Below are 19716 nucleotides of genomic sequence, written 5' to 3'. Positions count from 1 at the left end.
TCACCAGTTGAAAAAGATGATCAGTGTCCTCACCAGCAGGACAGGAATGGTCAACATGTGCCAGATTTTTTCACCCTGACCTTCCAACTCGACGTCTTGCAGGCTTAAAGTTTTCTCTGAGAGGTCCGCCTGATTTTCTTTGGCGATTTTCCTGACGATGTCCGAAGCTTCTTTCACACGGCCGACATTGACCAGCCATCTTGGTGACTCGGGGATCAGGCTATAAAAATTGTTTCAGTTTGTTCTGAAAGGTTATCTTATGGAAAAGTACGATGTGATCTTATTTAGTAGGCAAATTAAATATATCGTGATACTTTTGTCTTTAATAACATATTTAAAGTTACAAAAAATCTTTAGAATTTCAGAATGAATTCTCGCTATATGCAATGCAAATATATTTTAGTCTTACAAGAAATAGGACAAGGTCAAGGCTGGGGGACTAAGACTTACAAGAAATAGGACAAAGTGATGGCCGCTGGGACTGAGAGAACGATCTGCAGGTGATGCCAATCTCTGATGCCATAAGCCGCCGCCGTCTGCAGAAACCCGCCAAAACACCAGACAAAGTTGGTCACAATCCCGACATACTTTCTCTTGCTGGGGCCAACCATCTCCATAGCTGTTGACATTAGAACAAATCCTGTAAATGGCTGTAAATAGTGATGATGTTAAAAGGAGATTTAGTAAGATCTTTTAAAATGTTTCACTGACATTTATCAGACATATTTTTTTTTGCAGAGAAAATTTTCTTTGACGAGTTACTCCCCTCTACTCACAAACAAAGTGAGTAGGGGAGGCAACTTATTGCCCTTTTACAAAACCCTGATCTTACTAGATGACGTTTTTACAGAACTGCCACTTACATGGCTGATTAACTTTTTCACGTTAAAGGCGTACACAGGGGCGTAGCGAGGGGGGGGGGGGCGGGGGATGCGGATCGCACCGGGTGACACCATTTAGGGGGGGGGGGGGGTGACACCAAGGCAAAAAATAGCAAAATATATAGAGAAAAACTCGAGGGGGGGTGCAAATCGAAAACTTGAGGGGGGTGCATATCGAAAGTTTGAGGGGGGGGTGCAAATCGAAAACTTGAGGGGGGTGGTGCAAATCGAAAGTTTGAGGGGGGGTGCAAATCGAAAGTTTGAGGGGGGTGTAAATCGAAAATTTGAAAGTTTGTCCCTGGTAAGGGTCTCTATGCCTCTGGGGGGGGGGGGGGGTGACACCATTAAGTGCCGCACCGGGTGACACCCGACCTCGCTACGCCACTGGGCGTACACAGTCATTTTATAAGCCACAAAGTCATTTTATAAGCCACAAATTTATTTTATAAGCCACAAAGTCATTTTATTAGCATCAAAGTCATTTTAAAAGCTACAAAGTCATTTTATAAGCCGTTTTGCGAATAGCTTCAAGCTATGTAGTAGCACTAAATACTGACATACTGAATGATCACAAGTAAACATTTAACGCCGTCAACACATACTTATACCATATGTAACCAGGTAGATTACATACCTATGACATATGTAACCAGGTAGATTACATACTTGTGACATGTAACCAGGTAGATTACATACCTATGACATATGTAACCAGGTAGATTACATACCTATGACTTAGGTGACTAGATAAATTACATACCTATGACGTAGGTGACTAGATAAATTACATACCTATGACGTAGGTGACCAAGTAGATTACATACCTATGACATATGTAACCAGGTAGATTACATACCTGTGACATATGTAACCAGGTGGATTACATACCTATGACTTAGGTGACTAGATAGATTACATACCTGTGACATATGTAACCAGGTGGATTACATACCTATGACTTAGGTGACTAGATAAATTACATACCTATGACGTAGGTGACTAGATAAATTACATACCTATGACGTAGGTGACTAGATAAATTACATACCTATGACGTAGGTGACCAGGTAGATTACATACCTATGACATATGTAACCAGGTAGATTACATACCTGTGACATATGTAACCAGGTAGATTACATACCTGTGACATATGTAACCAGGTAGATTACATACCTGTGACATATGTAACCAGGTGGATTACATACCTATGACTTAGGTGACTAGATAGATTACATACCTGTGACATATGTAACCAGGTAGATTACATACCTATGACGTAAGTGACCAGGTAAACGCCGACATTGAAGAAACTGGTCAGGAACCTCAGCACAACAAACGGGATGTATGACGTCACACAGCCAGTGGCGATACTACAGGCCAGATGTAGCACTATGCCAGCCATCATGACCTTCCTACGTCCAAACCTTAATGGAAAAAATATGTAACACTATGCTAGCCATCATGACCTTCCTACACCCAAACCTTAATGGAAGAAATATGTAGCACTATGCCACCATCATGACCTTCCTACGTCCAAACCTTAATGGAAAAAATATGTAACACTATGCTACCCATCATGATCTTTCTACGTCCAAACCTTAATGGAAGAAATATGTAGCACTATACCATTTTTACTTTCTTATGTCTAAACTTTGTCAATATGTGTACATCTTAATGCACGGTATGGAGGTTTTAGGAAAACAAATGATTCTCTGTCTTGTACCCTAACGATACATGGATGCTCCACAAGAGCACAGAACTAGTTTGAGTGTTAGAATGATATCTAAGATTATACTTACATAACCTTGAGATATCCCAAGACAAACTTACATATGAGACAGAGATGCTAAGGTTTACTTACAGGCCTTTGCGCATTACTACACCTTTCATCTGATCGCTTTGGGGATTTGATGAGAATACTCTCGTGAAGGTTTCAGCGTAAAAATAATTTCAATTTCGGCCCCAATGACTTACAAGGACTCATTGAGAGCACTATAATACAAAACGAATATTATATAATTTTGAATAATCAGAGGAGTTAACCATGCTTGGATTATCTTGCAAAACATATTTTTTGGTTGTTTCCCTTTGTCCATAAACAATTCAAAACAAAGCCTTCAGTTAAAAAACAAAAATGATAATACTCTATGAAATGCGTGAATATTTCACAAACTTTGTTTACAAAGAATAACGCTCTTTTATAAAACAAGGTCACAGTTCTAAAAATAACTTTGTAATCAGAGGAAACCTTTCTGTACAGATTCGTCACCTTACATATCGGAGAGAGAATGTTATGCTTACATATCGGAGAGAGAATGTTATACTTACATATCGGAGAGAGAATGTTATATATCGAAGAGAGAATGTTATACTTACATATCGGAGAGAGAATGATATCCTTACATATCGGAGAGAGAATGTTATACTTACATATCGGAGAGAGAATGTTAGACTTACATATCGGAGAGAGAATGTTAGACTTACATATCGGAGAGAGAATGTTATACTTACATATCGGAGAGAGAATGTTATATATCGAAGAGAGAATGTTATACTTACATATCGGAGAGAGAATGATATCCTTACATATCGGAAAGAGAATGTTATACTTACATATCGGAGGGGAGAATGTTATATATCGAAGAGAGAATGTTATACTTACATATCGGAGAGAGAATGATATCCTTACATATCGGAAAGAGAATGTTATACTTACATATCGGAGAGAGAATGATATCCTTACATATCGGAGAGAGAATGTTATACTTACATATCGGAAAGAGAATGTTATACTTACATATCCGAGAGAGAATGTCATACTTACATATCGGAGAGAGAATGTTATACTTACATATCGGAGAGAGAATGTTATACTTACATATCGCAGAGAGAATGTCATACTTACATATCGGAGAGAGAATGTCATACTTACATATCGGAGAGAGAATGTCATACTTACATATCGGAGAGAGAATGTCATACTTACATATCGGAGAGAGAATGTTATACTTACATATCGGAGAGAGAATGTTATACTTACATATCGGAGAGAGAATGTTATACTTACATATCGGAGAGAGAATGTTATACTTACATATCGGAGAGAGAATGTTATACTTACATATCGGAGAGAGAATGTTATACTTACATATCGGAGAGAGAATGTTAGACTTACATATCGGAGAGAGAATGTTATGCTTACATATCGGAGAGAGAATGTTATACTTACATATCGGAGAGAGAATGTTATACTTACATATCGGAGAGAGAATGTTAGACTTACATATCGGAGAGAGAATGTTAGACTTACATATCGGAGAGAGAATGTTATACTTACATATCGGAGAGAGAATGTTATATATCGAAGAGAGAATGTTATACTTACATATCGGAGAGAGAATGATATCCTTACATATCGGAAAGAGAATGTTATACTTACATATCGGAGAGAGAATGTTATATATCGAAGAGAGAATGTTATACTTACATATCGGAGAGAGAATGATATCCTTACATATCGGAAAGAGAATGTTATACTTACATATCGGAGAGAGAATGATATCCTTACATATCGGAGAGAGAATGTTATACTTACATATCGGAAAGAGAATGTTATACTTACATATCCGAGAGAGAATGTCATACTTACATATCGGAGAGAGAATGTTATACTTACATATCGGAGAGAGAATGTTATACTTACATATCGCAGAGAGAATGTCATACTTACATATCGGAGAGAGAATGTCATACTTACATATCGGAGAGAGAATGTCATACTTACATATCGGAGAGAGAATGTCATACTTACATATCGGAGAGAGAATGTTATACTTACATATCGGAGAGAGAATGTTATACTTACATATCGGAGAGAGAATGTTATACTTACATATCGGAGAGAGAATGTTATACTTACATATCGGAGAGAGAATGTTATACTTACATATCGGAGAGAGAATGTTATACTTACATATCGGAGAGAGAATGTTAGACTTACATATCGGAGAGAGAATGTTAGACTTACATATCGGAGAGAGAATGTTATACTTACATATCGGAGAGAGAATGTTATATATCGAAGAGAGAATGTTATACTTACATATCGGAGAGAGAATGATATCCTTACATATCGGAAAGAGAATGTTATACTTACATATCGGAGAGAGAATGTTATATATCGAAGAGAGAATGTTATACTTACATATCGGAGAGAGAATGATATCCTTACATATCGGAAAGAGAATGTTATACTTACATATCCGAGAGAGAATGTCATACTTACATATCGGAGAGAGAATGTTATACTTACATATCGGAGAGAGAATGTTATACTTACATATCGCAGAGAGAATGTCATACTTACATATCGGAGAGAGAATGTCATACTTACATATCGGAGAGAGAATGTCATACTTACATATCGGAGAGAGAATGTCATACTTACATATCGGAGAGAGAATGTTATACTTACATATCGGAGAGAGAATGTTATACTTACATATCGGAGAGAGAATGTTATACTTACATATCGGAGAGAGAATGTTATACTTACATATCGGAGAGAGAATGTTATACTTACATATCGGAGAGAGAATGTTATACTTACATATCGGAGAGAGAGCCCATGATAAAGGATCCAGCCAACATGCCACCCATGTAGAACATGTTCGCGTATGTTCTTAGACTGACCTGCTCACACACCATGTTGACCTGTGGGCACGTGACGTGTTGAGGTCAAATGTAAGTATATACCGTTACACATTCTCATGGGTTTTCAAAGATAATAGGCCCTTCGTTAAAGTACTACAGTATCTAATGGTCGGGTGGGTACAGCTCATGATTGCTCAGCTGAAAAGTCCTGCTCATTAGTTGGGAACGATAACCCATCTTGGAAAAAAAACAACAGCTGCCTTGTAGTTTGTTCTTGGATAGATAAAAGCTATCAAAAGCAAATCCAACAAGTAAACTAGCAATCAGCGATCAGTCAACCAGTTAACACGTAATACTTGATTGTGTTGGTGGAAGTGGTGGGGACTTCTGGTCATTTTTGTATCTCATTGATAGCTGAAGACGATATTTTTCCCACCATTTTATCCGTGAAACCTGAACTGTTGTCCCATTGTAGCCTTTTTCCATTGAAAACGTTTCTTTATATATATATATATATATATATATATATATATATATATATATATATATATATATATATATATATATATATATATATATATATATATTTACCTCCGTAACAAAAGTAGGCCTAAAGCCTCACCTCCGTAACAAAAGTAGACCTAAAGCCTCACCTCCGTAACAAAAGTAGACCTAAAACCTCACCTCCGTAACAAAAGTAGACCTAAAGCCTCACCTCCGTAACAAAAGTAGACCTAAAACCTCACCTCCGTAACAAAAGTAGACCTAAACGTCTCCCTACTGTAGACCCATCTGTCACACCGTGACGTCACGTTGCTTGAGCCGGTCTTGTAGAGTTGACACTGGGAGAACCTGTTCTGCTCACTCTGCCATGGAATTGATTGGTTCACTAGAGTCACGTGCCACTCACCTTGACTTTCGTACGTGTCGTTCTCCAGACCAGGGATCGCACACCTGGGGGGATGGATAGAAATATTCATAAATGTTTTTTTTAAATATACCATCAAGATCTGGAACTTACCTGTGTTATGGCCACCCATCATGAGCTGGAACTTACCTGTGTTATGGGATGGCCACCCATCTTAACCTGGAATTTACCTGTGTTCTGGGATGGCCACCTATCATGAGCTGGAACTTACCTGTGTTCTGGAATGGCCAGTGTAAAGACGCCCATCATGACCTGGAACTCGCCAAAGATGGCCATGAGACAGACCATGAAATAAATTCTCTTTTGGTAGGAGCCAAACTCTCCCAGCTGTGTGATGACATCATCAAACCTCATGGTGAAGCAGACGACCAACTCACAGCAGAAAACTTTATTGAAACGTATCCAGGGCACTTGCGATTTTTGTGGGGCAGTTTTTGTTGTTTTATTAACAAAACGTTATCGTCACTGCTTCTGTTATATCATGCTCTAAGTAAGGTAATTCATTATTATAAACGTCACAGACTTAATTCATGTATATGCAACAGTACGTCACGCACTAAATTCATACACACACAAGTGTATGTGCCGCAAACAACAAATGACACATTCTTTTTTTCACGCATCATTTGTTGCGCCATTTTATTTAAGATGTAGATGTAAGCCATTGGGGGTGTAGATGTAAGCAATAGGGGGTGTTGATGTAAGCCATTGGGGGTGTAGATGTAAGCAATAGGGGGTGTTGATGTAAGCAATAGGGGGTGTTGATGTAAGCAATAGGGGGTGTTGATGTAAGCAATAGAGGTGTAGATGTAAGCAATAGGGGGTGTTGATGTAAGCAATAGGGGGTGTTGATGTAAGCAATAGGGGTGTAGATGTAAGCAATAGGGGATGTAGGTGTAAGCAACAAGGGGTGTAGGTGTAAGCAATAGGGGGTGTAGATGTAAGCAATTGGGGGTGTAGATGTAAGCAATTGGGGGATGAAGATGTAACCAATGGTAGCTGAAGATGTAGACCACCTTCTTACCTGTTGCATCACATGTCCGTTAAAATTTAATAATATAATTTTTAGAAACTCCCCATCCTTCCGCCCCCTCCCCCCCTACCGTCAATTATTTGAATCATATAAAGGTTAGCGCCAAACGGCCATAATGACCGTATGGGTATAAGCCCCTTAACAAAACTCCATCCCAACACAAAAAGTTTGTGAACATGAAGAAGTCGTTTTGGTTGTGAGAGTTTTAGAAGTTTTGTCGTCAGCTTGTTTTAATTAAATTTTTTAATTAAAAGAAAACTTAATCAATGTTAACTAATTAAGACCAGTCGTTAATTTTCTTAAATTAACAAATTACTCCAGGATCGAAACGTGTAAAAATAGACACATTTATAGAGTAAGCTTTGAGTCGAGTCTAGCAGGAGTTTGTGAGTGACCGTTGACTGTCTTTTCTGGGAAAGTAGCGAGGGAAATATTTAATTAACCTCATGAATTTGACAGATTTAATTTAGTGCGAGGCATTTTATTTCAGTTGCCATACAATAATGGCGCTTCCCATGTTGAGAAATTGCATCTTACTTACCTGTGTGTTCTTAAACTGTCTAGGTAAGGTTTGTTTCGAGACAATTCTTCTTATTTACCTTTTGTGTTCTTAAACTGTCTAGGTAAGGTTTCACCTTCATGTTGGTTTTCATTATAACATGTGAGTCTAAGAACGTGAATGTAAGTTTTGATCTGCATGGTTGTCCCGAATATGTTGTATGCAGTATGTCACTCGTGAAGTTGTATTTCATCTCATACAGCTACTGCGTATGTATATTTTCTTCATGTTATATTGTCAATATGTTAAAGGGTCAATCTGTTATATAATCAAATGGCTGAATAGTTTAATCAAGAATATTTTAATTATAATTTAACCAACGTTCGCTATCAATCATGTCACACTTGGTATGTGTTATGTAACTACTGTCAGTGTTATGTCACAACTGTCATGTCAGTGTTATGTCACAACTGTCATGTCAGTGTTATGTCACAACTGTCATGTCAGTCTTATATCACAACTGTCATGTCAGTCTTATGTCACAACTGTCATGTCAGTCTTATGTCACAACTGTCATGTCAGTCTTATGTCACAACTGTCATGTCAGTCTTATGTCACAACTGTCATGTCAGTGTTATGTCACAACTGTCATGTCAGTCTTATGTCACAACTGTCATGTCAGTCTTATGTCACAACTGTCATGTCAGTTTTATGTCACAACTGTCATGTCAGTGTTATGTCACAACTGTCATGTCAGTCTTATGTCACAACTATCATGTCAGTCTTATGTCACAACTGTCATGTCAGTCTTATGTCACAACTGTCATGTCAGTCTTATGTCACAACTGTCATGTCAGTGTTATGTCACAACTTTTCTACTTCAGCCGTCAAGCTCGAGCTAGTGGCCAACCCAGACGTTGTCAAGTCAAGCGTGACGAAACAGCTGCAGGTCAACTGTACTTTCACGGTCAGTCGGTCAGTCGGTCAGTCGGTCAGTCAGTCTGTCAGTCTGTCTGTCTGTCTGTCTGTCTGTCTGTCTGTCTGTCTGCCTGTCTGTCTGTCTGTCTGTCTGTCTGTCTGTCTGTCTGTCTGTCTGTCTGTCTGTCTGTCTGTCTGTCTGTCTGTCTGTCTGTCTGTCTGTCTGTCTGTCTGTCTGTCTGTCTGTCTGTCTGTCTGTCTGTCTGTCTGTCTGTCTGTCTGTCTGGCTGTCTGTCTGTCTGTCTGTCTGTCTGTCTGTCTGTCTGTCTGTCTGTCTGTCTGTCTGTCTGTCTGTCTGTCTGTCTGTCTGTCTGTCTGTCTGTCTGTCTGTCTGTCTGTCTGTCTGTCTGTCTGTCAGTAAGTCAGTCAGTCAGCCAGTCAGTCAGTCAGCCAGTCAGTCAGTCATCTTTGTAATTTGTTATACAAACGTCTAGCATGCCCTGACCATATTTCACTTTCTCCAATGTTAAACCTACCTCTGTGTGTTGATATCTTTCACATTTTACCTGATCCTATTGCCAGTTTTGTGCTTGCTATAATCCTTTAAAACTTTTTGTCTCTTAAAATATGTTCTAGTTTTAACAACAAAAATCTTACATCCATTTTGTTTTCTTAGTTTTCAGAAGATGATGATGTCAAGAAAATGTATACTATAGCCATTAGTCGAGGTCAGTCCCTTTGTTGATATTCTATTAATAGCACCAAGCTGACCTTTACAAGTGGTGTGGGCAGGGGGTGGACCCCTAAATGTGGATTTTTTTTTACTTTAACGTTTGGCGACTGTGCGTTAGTGTCACTTCATGAATACCATTTCAAAACATTGTGTTTCAAAAACAACATTTTATATATAAAATGTACACTTATATGAAAAGACTTTTAAAATATTCAATCTCCTCAAAAAAAAAGAAATCTGCCCCCCCCCCCCACCCCAACTTCCTGCCTACGTTACTGATCTTCACATTTTAGTTTGATTACTCTAGTTTAAAGAGGTATTCCGTTGTTCAAAAAACGTATTGATATAGAATTTATTGTGTCATTTCTAATTAGTAACTCAAGTTGTTTTTTTTTTAGCTCCATGTAAAATTGTTCATGTTTAGGAAAAGGTGAAATGGTCGCTTCCCTGTCGGCGTTCAACCCTGCTCGGCCATTGACGGACCAGGAGTCACTCTCTGTGGCAGGTGAAATAATCACAGCGGCCAAGAACACCATTGGTTATCTAAACCTGACGTGGCCCAATCCAGGTCAGCGTCAGGCGGGAACCTACGTCTGCACCGTCAACGCTTTAAACTTTGCGTGGGACGGGATCACCTTCCGGACCAACTTGACCGTTCCGCTCGTGGAACCAACGGACCGTGAACTGTTTGAGTTCAAGACATCCCAGCTGGAGGACATGGCCAGGGAATTTAGGGCGAGCAGGGATGAAAATATGAAGAGAATTTCTCAAACGGAAGAGGTCATAAGACAGATGACCTTGAGGCTGTACCAAGGTGAGGCGAAGGTCAAGGCGCTGGAAGAGAGACTGAACGAGACTCTGGTCAAGATTTCGGACCTGGAGAAAACGCTGGAGGGACTAAACTCAAGCCAGATTGTGACGTCACTACCGCGCGTGGAGGGAGGAATCGTGGAGTGCGGGGACTCCAAGACCTACTACAACTTCAGGGACTCTCAGAACCACCGACGTGTCGTCAAGCAGGTGACCTTCACCTCCCAGTACAAGGCGATCCCTACCGTTTTTCTCTCAGTGTATCAGTTAGACGTAACCTCCAACCAGAGCCTCAACAAGACCCTCAACCCAAACGTCAAGTTTTACTTCTACCCCTCCAACATCTCGCTCACAGGCTTCGATCTCGTCTGTGGCACGTGGGACAACAGTTCTATTTATAGCATGAACGTCAACTGGGTCGCCATTTTGTTTTAACGTCTGACCTAATTAAATTGTCTGTTTAGCGTCATTTGTTTCAGTCTCAACTATAAAAATGTTTGGTAAACAGAAATCAATAAAATGCTATAAATAGCTGATATAAGACGATATTTGTGTTTGCTTTAATGGGTAAACAAGTGTCGATGTTGGGTCTATAATAGATTGACGATAGAAGCATGTGGTTGTATATAAAACGTTTATTGGGCCTTCAACTACATGATGGTAAGAGAGAGGGCGGAAGTCACGAGACACTTATATACATAAACATGTAAGGGACATCACTCAAGATAACATTATAAATATAATACTAATACAGAAGAGTGAGTTCCCTTGACTTCACAAGTCTCACTATATTACATCCCTTTACCCTTAGTAAACACAACACATCTCTCAATAGAACAATTTACAGTATCCTAAAATCACCAATTATATTGTAACATGAACACTATGGTAGATTACATCCTTACAAACAATGCACAATATGTTACCACATAATTAAAATACAAAACAATGATGTCAAAGTCCTTTTGACCTTTAAAATCATAGGTCTAACTTATTTGGGACTTTGATTGTCCTGCTTGACCTTCTCAGTGGCTTTTGATTTGGTGACTCAAGATTCTGACCATCTGGATTCTCTATCTCAGGAGGTCTAGGATTTAAATCATTAACTCCAGAATTTACATTTTCTGACTCCAGACAACTTGGTTCACTCATATCAACAGAACTTGGTTGTGGAACAAACTGAGTTGGTGTGAACTGTTCATATTTGGTGGAATTGACAGATTCACACTTATTATCTGCACAAGTTATTTTTAACTTTATAAGGCACAGGTCCTGTACATTGAACAATTTGACCTGGTATCCATTTTTCCCTTCTCCCATAATTTCTTAGATACACATTCTCATTAACACCAAATTCTCTTTCAATGGGTGATGTGTCAAGATTTACTTTTTGAATTGGCATCTGGAAGTATTATGCTATTATTCAGATCCTTAACTGGCATAGATTTCTTTGATTGATCAATTTTCTCAGGTAATCTGATAGTGCTTGTTGGTAACCAAAAATACTGTTTAAAAGTACTATTCTGGACCATATCACTTTGCAACTGTGATCCAGTATTTGAAGTGGGTGTATTAAATTAGTTGTTGGGTATTTTCAGGTTTGGGTGCTTCTTTAATGGCTTTTGTTTTCTCAGGTTGAGGTCTGATGCCTTGCTTGCTTAATATATAACCAAGAAAACTAATTTCTGTCAGCATGAATTGACATTTATCTTTGTTTATCTTTAAACCTTTTTCACCAACTATTTTCAAGACTTTATCAAGTGTTTTAAGATGTTCAGTGTCATTCTTACCAGTTATGTACACATTGTCAAAGTAAACACAAACATTTGGAATGTCCTTAAAAATACTGTCCATGACAGCTTGGAAAATTCCAGGGCTAGATGATATGCCAAAACATAGTCTTTCATATTGGTAGAGTCCTTTATGTGTGTTTATTGTCGTATAGACTTTTGAATCTGGATGCAGTTCTAGTTGAGTGTAAGCATGACTAAAGTCTAATTCAGTGAATTTGTCTCCTCCTGCCAAATTCAAAGAAATTTCCTCAATGTTAGGAATAGGATACCTATTTAGCTCTATTTGCTTATTCAGTGTGGCTTTGTAGTCTCCACAAATTCTTATAGAACCATCCTTCTTTAACACTGGCACAATGGGCGTTGCCCAATCGGAATAGTCTACCTTCTTTATGATGCCATTAGATTCCAATCTACTTAGCTCATTTTCAATTTTATCCCTCATTGCATAAGGTGGAACTCTAGCTTTGCAGTATCTTGGATTTGTGTCTTTAATGCTTATCTTCACTGTTCTATCATTTAGTAAACCTGAATTGCCAAAAACACTTTTATTTTCAGATATTACTTTATTTATTGAAGTAAGACTAGATTCTCTTGTATTGATCAATGAACATATACTCTCCCAATTTAACTTAAGATCAACTAACCAGTTCCTACCTAGTAATGGTGGTCCATTTCCTTCAACCCCAAGAATAGGAAGTTTAACACTTTGACCATTATAACTTACATGAACCATACACTCTCCTATTACCGGAACATTGTCACCAGTGTATGTTGTTAGGCACTTGTGACATGGCTGTAGAGGCACTGATCCTCCTGTGACAGCGTCAAAGTCCTTCTTTGTGATGACTGTTAGAGATGCTCCAGTGTCAAGTTGGAAGCTGATGCTCTTACCGTTGATATTAACTTGTACATTGATGGGAGCATGACTTATTGATTTCACAGAGAACAGGCTGAAATCCGGCTGCGAATCAGTTTGAGCATTTTCACAGGTAGAGTGGTTCATTGGTTGGGTTAGGTAGTCTTGGTGAGAGTTAACATAGTGCTGCCTTTGGTTGCGGTACTGTCTTGACTGGCTAGATTTAGCAACAGACGAAGACTTTGCAAAGCAGGCCTTGGCAATGTGACCTTGCTTACTGCACTTATAACAAGTTGCTAACTTGAAATTGCATCGATGAGATGCATGGGGACCTTTGCATCGATGACATTTTTGATAATTATTACTAGATTTAGATCTAGGCTTTAAACGTGCAGGCTGTTTAGCATAAGTTGGAATGCTCTGATGGGGTTGGTGTTTGTTGACTAACCTGCTGTTTACTGCATGGATCTCTGAAGGCGTTAGAGATTTTGCCGCATCTGATGACTGCTGGAATGAAGTTGCGAGTTGTATTGCTTTTTCCAATGTTAGATCTGACTCGAGCAGCAACTTTCTTTGTACATCAGGACTGTTTACACCTGTCACAAACTTTTCACATAGTCTGTCAGACAGCGTGTCTCCGAATTCACAAAATTCACTTAAATGACGTAAAGCAGCAACATATTCTGATATTGACTCGTTTGGTTGACGAGTCCTACTGTCAAATCTAGCTCGACATAGAAACTTTGATGGGGTAGGCGCATGGTGGTCTGTTAGCAATTTGCTCAGCTCGTTAAAGCTCTTGGTAGTTAGACTAGCTGGTGCGCATAAGTCCTTTAGTAGCCTAAATTGTTGAGGCCCTATGACTGTTAACAACACAGCTCTCTTTTTGGCCTCTATCGTCACGTTGTTTGCTTCAAGGTAAAAGCTTAACCTATCTAGATAATCCTGAATGATTTCATCATTCGAATCAAATTCTTTTATTTGGCCATATAGCGCCATTATCCTAGAAATACTTAGCTAATATGCTCTAGCAAACCTCTTTTTTGCGTAAGTAGGTGCTCTTTCTAGTGGATTATTTATCCTTCGTCGCCAATATAATAGATTGACGATAGAAGCATGTGGTTGTATATAAAACGTTTATTGGGCCTTCAACTACATGATGTTAAGAGAGAGGGCGGAAGTCACGAGACACTTATATACATAAACATGTAAGGGACATCACTCAAGATAACATTATAAATATAATACTAATACAGAAGAGTGAGTTCCCTTGACTTCACAAGTCTCACTATATTACAGGGTCGAAATAATAAAATGAAATTCCAATCTTAAATTCTTGCAATGGCGACTTGAAATTAAAATTTGTTGAGCTGGCTTTTCCCCGTTGATACGCTCTGTTGCCCCGTTAAGTAGAGTCCTAGTTTAGCTAGACGCAGGCTTTCAAGGGGGAGGGGGGGGAGATTCCATGTTCAAATGCTTGAGATTAGTTTTAATAACCAGTCATATAGGGCAAGCCAATTTTCTGATGGCTTGTTTCTCACGATCTAGGTCTACATCAGTTTTTTTTTTTAATTACTGAGGTTTACCTGGTGCGACTCCAGTGATATACGCGCGCTGTTGTCAACAACTTACTCTTTACAAACTGTAGATTTATCCTTGTGGATTCCAATACACAAACCGACATTTAAGTTTCATACACAATTTTTATTTTTATTTTACGAACATAACGGTCCAAATATTCTGACGTATTTTTATCTGACTTTTTTATTTATTGTTAAAGCATCCAATTTAAGACGTTATTTTAGTTAGCTATAATTTAATATTTGATTTACAATTTGGACACGTTTATTCAACACACAGTATGTTGGTTCAATCAACTATCGACTCCTTCTGACATAATCATATGAGCACAGATTGTAGCATAACTTTAAATACAAAATGACGTTCGGTAAAAGTTCAATTATTGGGTATTTCAGTCAAGTTTTTGAGAAACGTTTGGTCAATGTGGCGGGATGACTTGGTACTGTTCGAATCGCTAATGACGTAAGTTTAATTAAATTTTAAATAGACTAATAAATGTGTTTAAAAGCGTGTTCGGGGACATAAATGATCGAACTTATTGATTTCAACATAAATGATCGAAATTATTGATTTCAACATAAATGATCAAACTTATTGATTTCAACATAAATGATCGAACTTATTGATTTCAACATAAATGATCGAACTTTTTGATTTCAACATAAATGATCGAACATTTATTTCAACATAAATGATCGAACTTATTGATTTCAACATTAATGATCGAACTTATTGATTTCAACATAAATGATCGAACTTATTGATTTCAACATAAATGATCGAACTTTTTGATTTCAACATAAATGATCGAACATTGATTTCAACATAAATGATCGAACTTATTGATTTCAACATTAATGATCGAACTTATTGATTTCAACATAAATGATCGAACTTATTGATTTCAACATAAATGATCGAACTTATTGATTTAAACAGATATTGGTGACAGGATCTCTACTGATTTTTGTGATAGGCATTTTGACTAGGCCCACGTTAGGGATAGTGACATAGGGTCAACGTTAGTGACTTAGCTAAGGTAGAGGACAGTACGAAAATAGCATCGACTCGGTACCGAATTTCCATGCATATTATGATTGATTCTTAAGGTTTTTAAATCTGTATTTAATTCCCAGCGTCTCTTTCAGCGGCGTAACTACTGCATAGCAAGCATAAGTAAGGCATTAGGGCCCTAGAAACACAGGGGCCCTAGAAACACAGGGGCCCTAGAAACACAGGGCCCTAGAAACACAGGGCCCTAGAAACACAGGGCCCTTAGAAACACAGAGCCCTTAGAAACATAGGGCCCTTAGAAACACAGGGCCCTTAGAAACATAGGGCACTAGAAACACAGGGCCCTTAGAAACACAGGGGCACTAGAAACACAGGGGCCCTAGAAACACAGGGGCCCTAGAAACACAGGGGCCCTAGAAACACAGGGCCCTTAGAAACATAGGGCACTAGAAACACAGGGGCCCTAGAAACACAGGGGCCCTAGAAACACAGGGCCCTAGAAACACAGGGGCCCTAGAAACACAGGGGCACTGGAAACACAGGGGCCCTAGAAACACAGGGCCCTTAGAAACACAGGGCCCTTAGAAACATAGGGCACTAGAAACACAGGGCCCTTAGAAACACAGGGGCACTAGAAACACAGGGGCCCTAGAAACACAGGGGCCCTAGAAACACAGGGGCACTGGAAACACAGGGGCCCTAGAAACACAGGGCCCTTAGAAACACAGGGCCCTTAGAAACATAGGGCACTAGAAACACAGGGCCCTTAGAAACACAGGGGCACTAGAAACACAGGGGCCCTAGAAACACAGGGGCCCTAGAAACACAGGGCCCTTAGAAACATAGGGCCCTTAGAAACACAGGGCCCTTAGAAACACAGGGGCCCTAGAAACACAGGGGCCCTAGAAACACAGGGGCCTTAGAAACACAGGGGCCCTAGAAACACAGGGGCCCTAGAAACACAGGGGCCCTAGAAACACAGGGCCCTTAGAAACATAGGGCCCTTAGAAACACAGGGCCCTTAGAAACACAGGGGCCCTAGAAACACAGGGGCCCTAGAAACACAGGGCCCTTAGAAACATAGGGCCCTTAGAAACACAGGGGCACTAGAAACACAGGGGCCCTAGAAACACAGGGGCCCTAGAAACACAGGGGCCCTAGAAACACAGGGCCCTTAGAAACATAGGGCCCTTAGAAACACAGGGGCACTAGAAACACGGGGGCCCTAGAAACACAGGGGCACTAGAAACACAGGGGCCCTAGAAACACAGGGGCACTAGAAACACAGGGGCCCTAGAAACACAGGGCACTAGAAACACAGGGGCCCTAGAAACACAGGGGCCCTAGAAACACAGGGGCCCTAGAAACACAGGGGCACTGGAAACACAGGGGCCCTAGAAACACAGGGGCCCTAGAAACACAGGGGCCCTAGAAACACAGGGCCCTTAGAAATACAGGGCCCTTAGAAACACAGGGGCACTAGAAACACAGGGGCCCTAGAAACACAGGGCCCTTAGAAACACAGGGCCCTTAAAACACAGGGCCCTTAGAAACACAGGGCCCTTAGAAACATAGGGCCCTTTTTCCTCTATGACGAATATAAAATGTTCATTTAAGTAGTGGTCGATTTTTTCGCTGACCACGTTTAACTCCGTTGCAGCCTAAGGGGCCCACTGCAAAACTCTAAGAGCAGCCATAACTGATTCTTCTCATTGAATCTCTTTCGAGATAATGTGTTTCTTCATTGAAAACTCTCAGACAGCGATCACGGGGTATCCTTAGAATCACGTCACACGTTTGTTATTGAATGCTGTCAGTATCATGTCATACTGCCATCACTGTCAGATGTCAGTATCACTGTCAGATGTCAGTATCACGTCATACTGTCATGTCACGGTTGACCTGCCACAGCGCGAGATGTACCTGTCTAGTCAAGCGTAGCCGTGTCACCACCGTTAACCTGTTTGTCAGGTTGTACCCAAGAAGTACATTGCCGCTTTGGCTGGGGGTTATAAATATTTCAAATCTGAAAGGAATATTTGCCTTCAGGTATTCATTTAATTCATTCTGTTCATTTTTCTTTTTTTTTACCTCACTAGAAAATAGACGTCTCTCTCTAATCGGGTATTCTCAGCCCTAATGTATTTAGTTTCGCGATAATTCAAGTTCAGCCCAAATATATTTAGTTTCGCGATAATTCAAGTTCAGCCCAAACATATTTAGTTTCGCGATAATTCAAGTTTAGCCCAAATGTATTTAGTTTCGCGATAATTCAAGTTCCGCTCAAATATATTTAGTTTCGCGATAATTCAAGTTCAGCCCAAACATATTTAGTTTCGCGATAATTCAAGTTCAGCCCAAATATATTTAGTTTCGCGATAATTCAAGTTCAGCCCAAACATATTTAGTTTCGCGATAATTCAAGTTTAGCCCAAATGTATTTAGTTTCGCGATAATCAAGTTCCGCTCAAATATATTTAGTTTCGCGATAATTCAAGTTTAGCCCAAATGTATTTAGTTTCGCGATAATTCAAGTTCCGCTCAAATATATTTAGTTTCGCGATAATTCAAGTTCAGCCCAAACCTATTTAGTTTCGCGATAATTCAAGTTCAGCCCAAACATATTTAGTTTCGCGATAATTCAAGTTCAGCCCAAATATATTTAGTTTCGCGATAATTCAAGTTCAGCCCTAATATATTTAGTTTCGCGATAATTCAAGTTTAGCCCAAATGTATTTAGTTTCGCGATAATTCAAGTTCCGCTCAAATATATTTAGTTTCGCGATGATTCAAGTTCAGCCCAAACATATTTAGTTTCGCGATAATTCAAGTTCAGCCGCAATAATTTAAACATCAAGTAACAATTCAAGTTCGTTCAGGTAAAACGTAAGCGTGTTGAATGTAGCGACAGTTCAAGTAAGTTCCACATTCCTACAGTAGCATCAATTTGCTTGTTCACCTGTTGAGCGTTCTCTCCCCCCCCCCCCCCTTAGATGTCTCTAAATTGTGACATTCCGTATCTGGTTAATCGAGTCGGTGTAAAGAAGTTGGCACGTGCAAATGTCACACTTTTAAAGATTCAATTCTTGATGTCAGATGACCATCTGGACATGGTAGTGTGGAGGGTTTCCACAGAATGCACGTCGTTAACATCATCTGAACTACAATCAGCTGATCTGGGTGGGTGATGATGACATGATGACAATAGTGTCTACACAATGACAGCACTGGCCACTTTTAACAGCTGTACTACACTGTATCCCCTTTCTCCCCCCTCCCCACCTCCCACACAACCCCCCACCCCCATCCCACCACCCCCCATCCCCTGTGTCGTAACCTTAGGCTTCCAAGGAACGACGTTTGTCACTCAAGTTTTGCCCCCTGGGGCGGACCCCCGCCAGTGCTGTCAATCTCCGCAGATCGGCTAAAGTGCTCGACGTTTCGAAGCTACATGTGGATGTGCAGCTAGCTATATGGATATTAATGTTAACTACGGCTCTCAAGGTACATTTGTGGCCTCTATACGGATGTGCAGAGAGGGGGTAGGGGTGGTGTAATGCTAGACAAAAATGCAGTTACAATAACTCAGTAACATTCAGAAAAATGAATTGCCTTTTTCCCCAAAACAAAAATTGAAAATATTTTATGAGACTTTTGATTTGCGATGAGAAGATGACCAGTGTGTCTTTCAGACATTTTTTTCCGAAAGAGATTGGGGATGGGGGGGGGGGACACTTGAAACTTCCGAGGGGGGGGGGGGGGAGTATATATTTTCTACATAAATTCTATTTTGTTTGGGGATATGGGGGGGGGGAGAGGTTGATATACCCACCAACCAGAAGAGATGCCCGAAAGAAACTCTGAAAATGACGTAGATTTCATCTGTGTCATTGAAGTATTAAGAAGTGACTGTGTGGTCAGCACAATACTCAGACCAAAACTAAACTCGTCGACTTCCTACAGACTCATCACGCTACTGATGTTGGGGTTCCAGTCAAATGGTCTCTGTCGCCT

At 39.8% G+C, this 19716-nt stretch overlaps 2 protein-coding genes across 4 annotated transcripts in view; one reads left to right on the top strand and one right to left on the bottom strand.

The window, feature by feature from the left end:
* The window catches only part of LOC131939631 (organic cation transporter protein), a 71137-nt gene extending 64214 nt beyond the window's left edge, over positions 1 to 6923 (bottom strand). The window contains exons 1-7 of one of the 3 annotated variants that reach the window (XM_059298060.1): positions 6677 to 6912; positions 6284 to 6491; positions 5494 to 5597; positions 2154 to 2308; positions 476 to 619; positions 410 to 434; positions 5 to 220 (exon numbers count right to left, since the gene is read on the bottom strand). In XM_059298060.1, coding sequence (XP_059154043.1) covers positions 5 to 220; positions 410 to 434; positions 476 to 619; positions 2154 to 2308; positions 5494 to 5597; positions 6284 to 6491; positions 6677 to 6819 — 995 coding nt within the window. In that variant the 5' untranslated portion in view covers positions 6820 to 6912. The other 2 variants (XM_059298059.1, XM_059298058.1) reach the window with 2 other exon arrangements.
* A 932-nt stretch (positions 6924 to 7855) lies between these two features.
* LOC131939613 (uncharacterized) lies at positions 7856 to 10981 on the top strand. The gene is made up of 4 exons (XM_059298023.1): positions 7856 to 8062; positions 8882 to 8964; positions 9592 to 9643; positions 10073 to 10981. The coding sequence occupies exons 1-4, from the start codon at positions 8002 to 8004 to the stop codon at positions 10891 to 10893; spliced, it is 1017 nt and encodes a 338-aa protein (XP_059154006.1). The 5' UTR covers positions 7856 to 8001; the 3' UTR covers positions 10894 to 10981.
* The last annotated feature ends 8735 nt before the right edge of the window (positions 10982 to 19716 follow it).

Source organism: Physella acuta, unplaced genomic scaffold (genome assembly GCF_028476545.2).
Source record: "Physella acuta isolate Inbredline_101_S28 unplaced genomic scaffold, ASM2847654v3 ptg000285l, whole genome shotgun sequence".
Taxonomy (NCBI): domain Eukaryota; kingdom Metazoa; phylum Mollusca; class Gastropoda; family Physidae; genus Physella; species Physella acuta.
The sequence above is the reverse complement of the archived record's forward strand: the minus strand, read 5'-3'. Positions and strand labels throughout refer to the sequence as shown.